This window comes from Papio anubis, chromosome 2 (assembly GCF_008728515.1).
Source record: "Papio anubis isolate 15944 chromosome 2, Panubis1.0, whole genome shotgun sequence".
Classification (NCBI taxonomy): Eukaryota; Metazoa; Chordata; class Mammalia; order Primates; family Cercopithecidae; genus Papio; species Papio anubis.
This window is the reverse complement of record NC_044977.1, coordinates 59,804,056-59,816,108: the sequence shown is the minus strand read 5'-3', so window position 1 is coordinate 59,816,108 and position 12,053 is coordinate 59,804,056. Positions and strand designations below refer to the sequence as shown.

Here is a 12,053-nt window from a genome sequence, read left to right as displayed (position 1 = left end):
GTTCTGTATCTTGTGTGGGGCAGTGGCTACACAGGTTGTACATTTACCAAAAATCATGCACCAAACATTTAAGTTCTGTATTTTATGTTTACCTCTCAATTAAAGAATTAAACGCCGTTATTTTTTAAAAGAGCAGAAAATGAGAAGGGTAATTATAAATAGGGAACAAAGGTAGGAATTAACAGATATTTTCCTGAATGGAGACCTCTATACCATTAAGTCCAAACAGGATCAGCAATTTTATTTAACACTTTTATAAGTGATTTGGAAGATCTTCAAGTGTGTAGATGCCACTGATCTGTTTCTGGTGGGGCCAAGCCAAAAATACAACACTGTCTCTAGAGTAAGGCAAGTTTTTATCTTTTATTTATTTTGAGATGGAGTCTCACCCTGTCACCCAGGCTGGAGTACAGTGGCGTGATCTCGCCTCACTGCAACCTTTGCCTGCTGGGTTCAAGTGATTCTCCTGCCTTAGTCTCCCGAGTAGCTGGGACTACAGGCGTGCACCACCATGCCCAGCTAATTTTTTAATTTTTTTAGTAGAGATGGGGCTTTACCATATTTGCTAGGCTGGTCTTGAACTCCTGATCTCATGATCCACCTGACTTGGCCTCCCAAAGTGCTAGGATTACAGGCGTGAGCCACTGTGCCCTGGAGGCAAATTTTTAAATTTCAGGTCATGATCCATTGGCGGGTGGTGAGATCAACTTAGTAAGTCAAGACGTGAATATTTTTCTTTTAATAAAACAGATGAGACTAAACTAGAAAATATCAGAAGGCATGTAATAAGAGTGAAATATTGTTCTGTGAAATTTTTGTCTGAAATGCATTGGATTTTTTTTTTTTTTTTTTTTTGAGACGGAGTTTTGCTCTTGTTGCCCAGGCTGGAGTGCAATGGTGTGATCTCCGCTCACTCACCACAACCTCCGCCTCCTGGGTTCAAGCAATTCTCCTGTCTCAGCCTCCTGAGTAGCTGGGACTGCAGGCGCCCGCCACTGTGTCTGGCTAATTTATGGTATTTTTAGTAAACTCGGGTTTCACCCTGTTGGCCAGGCTGGTCTCGAACTCCTGACCTCAGATGATCCGCCCGCCTTGGCCTCCCAAAGTTCTGGGATGACAGGCATGAGCCACCACACTCGGCCTGATTGACTTCTTTCTAAGTGGCTTAATTTTTTTTTTTTTCTTTTTTAAGAGAGCAATGGTTACTCGGGAGTATAGGAGAGAGGGTAGTGGTCACTTACTGCTATGGCCCAACCAAGCCTTGGCTGCCCTATGCTTAAATATACTTAAGATGTGTGTAAAGACACACGTGTGTGTACTGAGACATGATGTAAAATGCATTTCTTACTGTGAGTTGAGATAAAAATTTTTGAGGTTTCATAAGCAGGTAAAAAGTGGTATCTGAGCAAGCAAGTTGTGGGGATGAATAGGGGAGCTTGGAGCTCTAAATTCTTACACAGGAAGGGCCCAGGAGTTACTATACATAGTAAGAGTATAGACTCATTCAGCACACAGTGTAAGGCCACCAAGAAGCTGAGTCCCAATAGGAAAGAAAAGAAAGATCCCATCTTTCTCTTATACAAAATTATGTTCTTTCCCCACTTAGAATTCTGAGACAAAACAGCAGGGATGGCTACAAAATGGCAGGATTACCCAGTCAGTGCAGCTGCTCAGTGCCACACTGCACTACTCCAGAGGGTGCTCTCACACAGACTGCAATGTGAGTAGCTCCCCCTGGAGTTGAGCGGTGCACAACCCAAACAACCCTACCAGGCAACCATAAGTATAGTGATTAAGAGCACAAGCTTTGGAGTCCAACAAACCCGGGGGCTTGTCTCAGACTGAATCCCAGACTATATAACCTGGGGCAGGTTATTTAGCCTCCTTGAACCTCAGTTTTCCAAACAGAATATGTTATACATCCCTAGGCTCTATTTCAGTGTCTGGCATTGAATAACAATAAATATGTGTTAAATGAATTGAGCTAATACTAGTACCTGCCTATAAGGTGGTGGTGAAGAGCAAAGAAATTGACATATGAAAGGTTTTCAATATCTACAAAAGATGACAGACTGAAATAGTAACATTCTCCAGGATGGAAAGATACATGCCAGGTAGGAATTGTTTGTTCAAATTGCTATTTTTTAAAAGCCATAAGCTATGGAGAGAACAACAGATTTTTTTTTTTTTTTTAATCCGGATACGGTGGAACTCTGGTAGGATGTGAACAGTTCTTGAAGCTTGAGAATACATTTGGAACAAATAAAAAGTAGGAAATGCATACATGTTATTTACAGTTGTAGGGCAGGTAGGGGCAAAATGTGTTGATAAACTCAAAGAATTTTAAGAATGATATTGTCATGAGCCATGAGCCATGGAAGCTGCAGGGTTTGGGCTCACTCCTGCCATCGGGTGAGGGGTGTCAGCGGAAGGGGGTGTGTGTCCTTTCCTCTCCCAGTGTTTATTTCCTAGTGGAACCGTGGTTTTGACGCAGTCATGACAACTCTTCATCCTTATTAAAGTCACACAATGAAGCAGGTCGCCCAAGATTGAAAGCACGTTTCCAGGGCGGACTCCGGTTCCTGCCTTTGGCCAGCAAAAGTACATTCTGGCAGGGAGGGATCTCTGAGCCCCGAAGTGAGGTCATGCCAGTTAGCAGTTAGAAAAGGAGGCATTTCTCACACTTGCTAATGAGTTTGACGCTTGTGAAATATAAACAGGAAGTGGGAGCTCTCCAAGGCGACCTGAAGGAAATACACTCCCAGTTTGGTCAACTTGTGAATGCCAGTTCTCTAGGTCGTCAAGGACACTGCCAGTTAAGACTGACTCCCTAACTGCACCCGAGGCTACTCTTCACCCAGTCTCAGCAGTGACCCCATTTTTTTTTTCAATCCTTCCCACTGCCAGGTCACTCAGCAGCGCGGTGACTGACCCAAAGCGCAGTGGGAAAGGCTTACAGTCATCTCTCAACTCCCCGAACTTGCAGGGCAGGGGAGCGCAGAGGTCAGTGAAATCCCCAGCCAGGCCTTATTTTAGTCATGAGTTTCCACTGGCTCCCTCCTCTGACTGTATCAGCGCTGCTCACAACGCGGGATTGGAGTTTCAGCTGTTTTCCCTGCTCCAGGCTGAGTGAGAAGGTCACAGAGCCCGGACTTTTCCGGGGGAGGTGGGTGGGGCCCTCCGGCAGCCTAAGTGAGATTGCAGAGATCTGGGGCCGTTGGAGGAGGTCTTTCCGCCCCTGGCTCGGGACTTTGGGTTAGCTTCTCCCCCGCTTCTCTACCTAGGCATCTTGGTTAGAATTGAATTAAATTAAAAACACAAAGCAACACAAGTTCTCATTTTTTTTTCCCTCTGTCAGCCAGTGGCCTCGATACAATTTTCCCAGGGCTGCCTTTCCTTTATTGCTCAATTTATCCTCTTCCTAGAGGTTCTGTAAGTTCAAGGGCAGGATCCGTGTCGGATTCATCAACAAGCACAGCGCCTAGCACAGAGTAGGGGGCTCAACAAATATGTGTCGACTGCATGATTGCTAAGATTTCACTGTGTAACAGGCGGTTTTATTTCTTGTCTCTCTCATCCCTCCTGCCCTGGGTGCAGACCGCAAACAGCGCCGCCGAAGTTCTCAACAGGCAGGGAGAGGGCCGATCCGGGTTGGCACACCACGTCCCCGGGGTCTCAGTCCCTGGGTCAACGCAGAGGGGCTCGCGGTCCGCGGCGCTGCGACCTGAGCCCCGGCCACGTGAAGCGTCACGCCCTGCGCTGCTGCAGGGCAGGCGCCGCCGCCGCGGTTGTGTAACGCTGCAGCCGGAGGGGAGGCGACCCGGGCGCCTCTGCTCTGGAGGGGGCAGAGGAGGGAGGGAACACCGGGCACCGTGCCCGGTATCTTTCTGTGCTTGACTGGCCGGGAGGAAGGGGGTGACACTGGGGCACCCAGGGGGCTGCGCAACCAGGTGCCCGCCTGCCCGCAGGCTGTGCCCGGGAGCGGAGCTCCTGGGGAGCGAGGGGCCCTCGGCTCACACCCTCCTCGGTCAGGTGCGCGCGGCGTGCTCGGCGGCAGCCTCAGCTGCCCCTGCGCTTGGCTGTCTGCCCGCTTCCCATGGGGTGACATCCGCCCCGCCCCTCGGTCCCTCCCCAAGGCGGGCAATTCCTGGACGCGAGGGTGAGCAGTGGGGGCAGGGAAGCCAGGACGGAAAGAAACCCCAGCCTCTGGGGAAGGCTGGGGGGCCGGGCGACTCCCTCCGCTGCGCGCCGGTTCCTCCAAGCGGGCCGGGCGGGGGAGGAGGAAGAGGGCTGGGCTGGAGCTAGCAAGGGGATATTCCTCTCCCGGCTTGAGTCAGACGCGGGCGGATCCGTCCTCCCCCGTTCCCTCCCAGGAGACGGGAACTTACTTCATTTCCCTGGGGCAGGTTCGCCCACGTTACCAACTCTCCCCCTCCCCCAGCACCCCCGTCCCTTCCAGCTTCCGCGCCCCCCACCCAACTGGGCAGGACCCAGGTTGCGCTGCCACCCCCTCTTCGGGGAAAGGCGGCCGCAGCCGCAGACACCTGGGGGCCGGGGCTGAGGGTGGGGGCTCCCTAGCAGCCGCCGGAGCGTTGTCCAACACGTGAGACTCATGTGATGAAGCCGGGGGAGGGCGGGCAGGTCGCTCCTTCCCTCCCCGGCAGTGGCCAGACGTGCCTGGAGTCACAGGGTAGAACACGTAGCTCCAACCCACCCACTCGCTCCCATTTAACCCAGCCCGCAGCCTCTCCATTACTCCTCGGCTTGTGCCCCCACCCCCCCCCCCCCTCCCCCCCCACCGCCCCCCCCCCCACCCGCTCCCTCCCGCCTCCCCGCCCGCCCCACTTCTCATTCACTTGGCTCGCACGGCGCAGACCGCGCAGGGAGCACACACCGCCAGTCTGTGCGCTGAGTTGGAGCCAGAGGCCGCGGGGACACCGGGCCATGCACGCCCCCAACTGAAGCTGCATCTCAAAGCCGAAGATTCCAGCAGCCCAGGGGATTTCAAAGAGCTCAGACTCAGAGGAACATCTGCGGAGAGACCCCCGAAGCCCGCTCCAGGACAGTCCTCATCCAGACGCTCCGCTAGAGCAGACAGGAGCGCGCAGTGGCCCCGGCTCGCCGCACCATGGAGCGGATCCCCAGCGCGCAACCACCCCCCGCCTGCCTGCCCAAAGCACCGGGACTGGAGCACGGAGACCTACCAGGGTAAGTTGGCACTCCTTGGCCCTTCAAGCCTCAACTCCAGCCCCATGTTATGCGCCACTCTCAACTTGGAGCAGCTCCGGGCGCAGCGGGGGGTTCTTGCCCGGCAGAACGCCTGCAGCCGTGCGCAAGCAGTCACGACCCTTCCTGGTCTCTCTTCCTGCAGGATGGATTTTGCCCACATGTACCAAGTGTACAAGTCAAGACGGGGAATAAAGCGGAGCGAGGACAGCAAGGTAAGCAAGTGCACCCCTGGGGACCCTGCGCTCAGCCCCTCGCGCGCGCTGAGTTTCCAAGAAAAGTTTTCTCGCTTTGAGGTTGGCGAGGGGATGCAGGGTGTGGGCTCGGTGCCTCTTCTGAGTGACTTGGAAAAGAAGGGGCAGATGATGGTTCTGGGTGCTATTCTGCTCCTCTGCCGGACTCGTGCTGCGGGGCTGGGAGGATAGGCTTCTCACCTCCTTCCCCAAGCGCCCACCGCCTCCCCGTGCTTCTTGCAGGAGACCTACAAATTGCCGCACCGGCTCATCGAGAAAAAGAGACGTGACCGGATTAACGAGTGCATCGCCCAGCTGAAGGATCTCCTACCAGAACATCTCAAACTTACAGTAAGTGAGAAGCTGGCCCCTTTCCAACCCAGTCCTTTGCCCAGAGGGCGGGCGGGGGTCACTCGCCGCCTGCAGGTTCCGCGGGGAACTGCAGACCAGACGGGCGGATCAGAGCTGGCGGGTGGCTCTGTGGTGGGGTCCTCCTCCACAGTCCTGGCGTTTTCTGGCTGACTCATGCAAATGAGGCGAGAACCGCTTGGACCTCTCCAAGTTGGCTCCAACACCAACTGGCCTTCCTTTTCAAGAGTTTAACTTCTGGTGATTTTCAGGATTCCCTAGTTTTTCTAACTTAAAGGAACACGCCAAGCAACACACACATTTACCCCTTTCCCTCCACCACTCCCCCCACCTTTTTTGTTGTTGTTAAATAAGTGGACTTGCTTTGGTGTGTGATTTTTACGGCCTGTCCTTTCTTGACAGTAGCCCTCAGCTACTTGGCAGCCTTTGGTTGGGGAAATGGAAAAAAAAAAAAAAGTATTTCGGGAGGAACAAAAAAGCCTGAATGAGCTGGAAGTTCTGAAAGGGTGTAAGGAAAGAAGTAGGGAAAGCCTATTGGCTGCCAGACATAATAGAGGTCCCTCTCTGAGTTGACACCCCTGCAGAAAAATGTTATCTCTGGATTCCCCTGAGTTAAGGTCAGCAGAGGCTGCTGGAGAAATTTATCTGTCAAAGCGTTTTCCTGAGGTAGTTGCAGCTTCCAAAATGCCTCCAAAGAGAGATGGCACCCTTTTTTAAATTATTTAATCATATATATTTTATATATGTGTGTGTTAGAACAGCCAACGAAGAAAGACTATCCACTTTTTTTTTTCTTTTAGAGACATTTCTCTTTGCTAAGAAATGTCCCAAAGGTGGGACTTCTTTGACCTCACCGCTGACTAAGGCTCTTTTCCTTCTAGACTTTGGGTCACTTGGAAAAAGCAGTGGTTCTTGAACTTACCTTGAAGCATGTGAAAGCACTAACAAACCTAATTGATCAGCAGCAGCAGAAAATCATTGCCCTGCAGAGCGGTTTACAAGCTGGTGAGTGCTGATTCTGGCTCTCCTCTCTTTAAGAGTTTGAGCACAAATAGAGAGCCTGTGGGCTCAACATCTGATGGAATAAACATTACTGCAACAAATTGCTTATGCACCTTCATTGGGGGAGATGCAGTTTTATCTTTCCTAAAAGGTCAGACTTTTCATTTGAAATGCAGTGTGCCACCTGGCATGAATACGTATTAGTGAAATGATAAGATATTCCTGTGGCATTTTAGCTTGAGAGTCTCTGGGTTCTGGGAGATTTCCCTACTCCCTTTTAAAATGCCAAGGCACCTATAATTTGCCTTGTGGGTGTTTTACAGTTGGTCTTCTTAGCCCTCTTTCATTGGAGAAGAAATCGTGGGTATGCCCCAGTGTTTTCCTGTTTCTTTGCTTCCTTGTCACTTGGTGTGTGGTGTGATCCTGGCAGGATACAGCAGGAGTTTTTCCTGCATTTCATGTGGTTCCCTGAATAGCCACTAGGTATCTTGGTGAATTGCACAATCTAGCGAAACCACTGAAGTTTCATCATTCGTTTCAACAGACTTCCAGATAATCGGAGTCACCTAACCTTCTAGTCTCACTTCTTCCAAATAATACTGTACTGACTGGGGAGAATTATTCTACCCACTCCCTCATTTCATTCTCTGCCTTCCTCTCCAAGGCTCGTATGATGAAAATTGCAAAAACCCAGCAAATGCTTCTGCCAGTTTCCTCATTAAAAATAGGAAGATGGTCATACCTAATGTCTTGAGGATCATGGATAGAATATGTGGAAAAGATATAGAAATAGAGAGCCTAATTAAAGATCACAGCATGACTGCAACTTTTACAAGTCATTGAAAATAAGTTTACTTTAGGTGATTATTGTTGCTTCAATCTTTTCCTCATTTTATAACTATCTGGCGTCTGCCCATTTTGCCACGGTGCAATGTTGTATGCATTGACTCAGGTTTATGAATACATCAGAATGTTCTTTGCTGCTTCACTTACATGGAAAACTCACAAACCACCTATATGTATATTCCAAAAGAGGGGAAGCAGCTCATCTCTATTAATTATGGTCCATTTCCATGATAGGATATTATGCAAACATTAAAAATTGTATTTTATCTGAGTGTTAGTATATGGATTATTTTAATTTAATTATTTATACTTTTCAGTGTAATTCTTCTCTGAGCATACTACTTTTGGAGTTAGGAACACAAATCAGTAAATGCGATTTTTTTTTTTAACAAAAACGAAAGCACCTGGTTTTTTGGCGTATAGGTATCCAGGTGCACCACAGGGCCTTCTGAAACATTTTCCTTTGGATTTTTGTTTCCCTAGGTGAGCTGTCAGGGAGAAATGTTGAAACAGGTCAAGAGATGTTCTGCTCAGGTTTCCAGACTTGTGCCCGGGAGGTGCTTCAGTACCTGGCCAAGCACGAGAACACTCGGGACCTGAAGTCTTCGCAGCTTGTCACCCACCTCCACCGGGTGGTCTCAGAGCTGCTGCAGGGTGGTACCTCCAGGAAGCCATCAGACCCAGCTCCCAAAGTGATGGACTTCAAGGAAAAACCCAGCTCTCCGGCCAAAGGCTCGGAAGGTCCTGGGAAAAACTGCGTGCCAGTCATCCAGCGGACTTTCGCTCACTCAAGTGGGGAGCAGAGCGGCAGCGACACGGACACAGACAGTGGCTACGGAGGAGAATCGGAGAAGGGCGACTTGCGCAGTGACCAGCCGTGCTTCAAAAGCGACCACGGACGCAGGTTCACCATGGGAGAAAGGATCGGCGCAATTAAGCAAGAATCCGAAGAACCCCCCACAAAAAAGAACCGGATGCAGCTTTCGGATGATGAAGGCCATTTCACTAGCAGTGACCTGATCAGCTCCCCGTTCCTGGGCCCACACCCACACCAGCCTCCTTTCTGCCTGCCCTTCTACCTGATCCCACCTTCAGCGACTGCCTACCTGCCCATGCTGGAGAAGTGCTGGTATCCCACCTCGGTGCCAGTGCTATACCCAGGCCTCAACGCCTCTGCCGCAGCCCTCTCTAGCTTCATGAACCCAGACAAGATCTCGGCTCCCTTGCTTATGCCCCAGAGACTCCCTTCTCCCTTGCCAGCTCATCCGTCCGTCGACTCTTCTGTCTTGCTCCAAGCCCTGAAGCCGATCCCCCCTTTAAACTTAGAAACCAAAGACTAAACTCTAGGGGATCCTGCTGCTTTGCTTTCCTTCCTCCCTACTTCCTAAAAAACAACAAAAAAGTTTTTGTGAATGCTGCAAGATTGTTGCATTGTGTATACTGAGATAATCTGAGGCATGGAGAGAAGATTCAGGGGGTGTGTGTGTGTGTGTGTGTGTATGTATGTATGTGTGTATGTGCGCGTGCGTGCACATGTGTGCCTGCCTGTTGGTCTAGGACTTTAAAGCTTCTTTTGGCATAGGGAAGTCACTAAGGATTGCTTGACATCAGGAGACTTGGGGGGATTGTAGCAGACTTCTGGGCTTTTCCCCACCCAGAGAATAGCCCCCTTTGATACACATCAGCTGGATTTTCAAAAGCTTCAAAGTCTTGGTCTGTGAGTCACTCTTCAGTTTGGGAGCTGGGTCTGTGGCTTTGAGCAGAAGGTACTTTCAAAAGAGGGCTTTCCAGGGCTCAGCTCCCAACCAGCTGTTAGGACCCCACCCTTTTCCCTTTATTGTCGACGTGACTCACCAGACGACGGGGAGAGAGCAGTCAGACCGAGCTTTCTGCTAACATGGTGAGGTAGCAGGCACTGGCATAGCACGGTAGTGGTTTGGGGAGGTTTCTGCAGGTCTGCTCCCCACCCCTGCCTCAGAGGAATAAAGAGAATGTAGTTCCCTACTCAGGCTTTCGTAGTGATTAGCTTACTAAGGAACTGAAAGTGGCCCCCTTGTACAAGCTGAGCTGCCCAGGAGGGAGGGAGGGAGGAGTTCCCTGGGCTTCTGGCACCTGTTTCTAGGTCTAACCATTAGTACTTACTGTTCAGGGATCCAAACCAAGGTCTGAGAGACACAGACACCCCGAGCGAGCACCCTAAAGTGCACAAAGCTGAGTAACAAACTGCTGCCTTCAAACAGAACTAGACTCAGTTTTCAGTTCCATCCTAAAACTCCTTTTAACCAAGCTTAGCTTCTCAAAGGCCTAACCAAGCCTTGGCACCGCCAGATCCTTTCTGTAGGCTAATTCCTCTTGCCCAACGGCATATGGAGTGTCCTTATTGCTAAAAAGGATTCTGTCTCCTTCAAAGAAGTTTTATTTTTGGTCCAGAGTACTTGTTTTCCCGATGTGTCCAGCTAGCCCCGCAGCAGCTTTTCAAAATGCACTATGCCTGACTGCTGATCGTGTTTTAACTTTTTCTTTTCCTGTTTTTATTTCGGTATTAAGTCGTTGCCTTTATTTGTAAAGCTGTTATAAATATATATTATATAAATATATTAAAAAAGGAAAATGTTTCAGATGTTTATTTGTATAATTACTTGATTCACACAGTGAGAAAAAAATGAATGTATTCCTGTTTTTGAAGAGAAGAATAATTTTTTTTTTCTCTAGGGAGAGGTACAGTGTTTATATTTTGGAGCCTTCCTGAAGGTGTAAAATTGTAAATATTTTTATCTATGAGTAAATGTTAAGTAGTTGTTTTAAAATACTTAATAAAATAATTCTTTTCCTGTGGAAGAGAAAGATGGTCTCCTGAATTTTTTTTAAATAACTCAATTGGTGTGATATGGCTGACTCCCATGTCCTTCCTTCTTGGCTTAAGCAAACCAGTTAATCTCAGTGTAATTTCATTCAGCTTTTCATGTGCTTTGTATTCAATCAGAATAAGCTTAGTCAACTTGGCAGGTAAATATTGGTTTAATTTTTTTTTTTAACCCTTGCCAGGGGTACACGATCATCCTCTACCTCTCCAGAGTTAAGTAAAAAGCATATTTTCCCCCGCCTGCTTTCATCGTGGTCCTTGGAACTTGACAGAAAACCAAGGTATGATACCGTGGGCTGCAGTGTCTGGGGAGCCTGCTGGAGGGAGAGGCACATTGAGAAAAGATTTACTGGATTATTATGCAATACTAATTGATGCTGGGATAGCACCTCTTTGCCAAAGCAGTCTAGCTTTTTCAAATCTATGAAGGTCTAATGGATTTGCCATATCCTGTCTTATTCCTGCTGGAGGCAACATTCCATAATTATTTTCTACATCCTTCCTGGACTTCCTCTCCGGTGTGTTTGTGCGTGAATGAATATTGGGTGTTCCTTAGACAAGTGCTCTTATTGAAAAAAAAAAAAAAAAAAATTCCATGGGAAAGGTGGGAAATGACCCAGTCGTGTATTTTTGCCTCTCTCCTTTGCCTTGATTTGCAACATTCCTGTGGGATACTCCCTCTCAGGGGTATCGTGATGTTTCCTGATGGCCAGCGCCTGACTCAACAGGCTCCAGATCTCAAAGCTGCCAGAACCCCCTGGTTGTGTGGAGCACAGCGGGGAAGCTGCCCCTAGGGATTTCTCAGTCAGGCAGAGGCTCCAGCTGACCATGAAGACTGCTTCACATGTCACCTTCCCTGTCTCCTCACGGGCCCGCAGGTGAAAGTGAGCATTTTCTGCTTGTGCTAGATGCATACGGAATGCACATAACTGTCCCCAGGCCACACAGGCTGTTGTGCAAGGAGCCGGGACCAGGAGTTGGAAACCTGGCATCGATAGCTGGTGGTCTATCACCTCCCTCTCCACGCCTGCTTTTGACTCGATAAAAGAAGAATTCCGAGCCCTTCCCGCAAGTCCTGTAGCAGGCAGATGGCAAATTCTGTGTGCCACCCTTTCTCCCAGCTCAGCGCCTGGGCTTCCAGGTCTCATGCCTGTGAAACACCTCAATTGCTCCATGAGTTGCCAGACCTCTCTAGCTAGACTTTTTTGGAAAAAGCCCAACAAATCAAACTTATCCTGGTGATACAGCCGGGGGTTGAAATCAAGACCAAACTCTTTTTGCATGACCCTCTCTTTTTCCTAGGCCACTGCGGGAGGAGTAGCAATGGGGAAAGGAGGAAGTGGTTGGAGCAACCTGAACTAAAAAAAGATATTTGAGGGTTCCACGCAGTCAACCCAGAATCCCCCTATGGGAACCTGCCCCTGTCATTAGCCCCTAAAGTTGCAGCTGTCCCTCCACTTCATTTTCTGCTTCCAGTTCGCCCTTAACCTTTCCTCTAGCCCAGTTTTAGCGGC

At 49.4% G+C, this 12,053-nt stretch overlaps 1 protein-coding gene across 1 annotated transcript; it reads left to right on the top strand.

Moving 5' to 3' along the window:
* The first annotated feature begins 4,830 nt into the window (after positions 1 to 4,830).
* Positions 4,831 to 10,520, top strand: LOC116273751 (class E basic helix-loop-helix protein 40). Its single transcript, XM_031663198.1, has 5 exons — positions 4,831 to 5,208; positions 5,372 to 5,441; positions 5,703 to 5,810; positions 6,710 to 6,833; positions 8,160 to 10,520. Exons 1-5 carry the CDS (start codon positions 5,129 to 5,131, stop codon positions 9,014 to 9,016), a joined length of 1,239 nt encoding a protein of 412 aa, XP_031519058.1. The 5' UTR covers positions 4,831 to 5,128; the 3' UTR covers positions 9,017 to 10,520.
* The last annotated feature ends 1,533 nt before the right edge of the window (positions 10,521 to 12,053 follow it).

Bases quoted from the DNA above. Each gene is read 5' to 3' on its own strand.
- LOC116273751 (XM_031663198.1), top strand. From the start codon at position 5,129: ATGGAGCGGATCCCCAGCGCGCAACCACCCCCCGCCTGCCTGCCCAAA. The intron at 5,209-5,371 runs GTAAGTTGGCAC...CTCTTCCTGCAG, and splicing joins GAGCACGGAGACCTACCAGG to GATGGATTTTGCCCACATGT. The intron at 5,811-6,709 runs GTAAGTGAGAAG...TTTTCCTTCTAG, and splicing joins CAGAACATCTCAAACTTACA to ACTTTGGGTCACTTGGAAAA.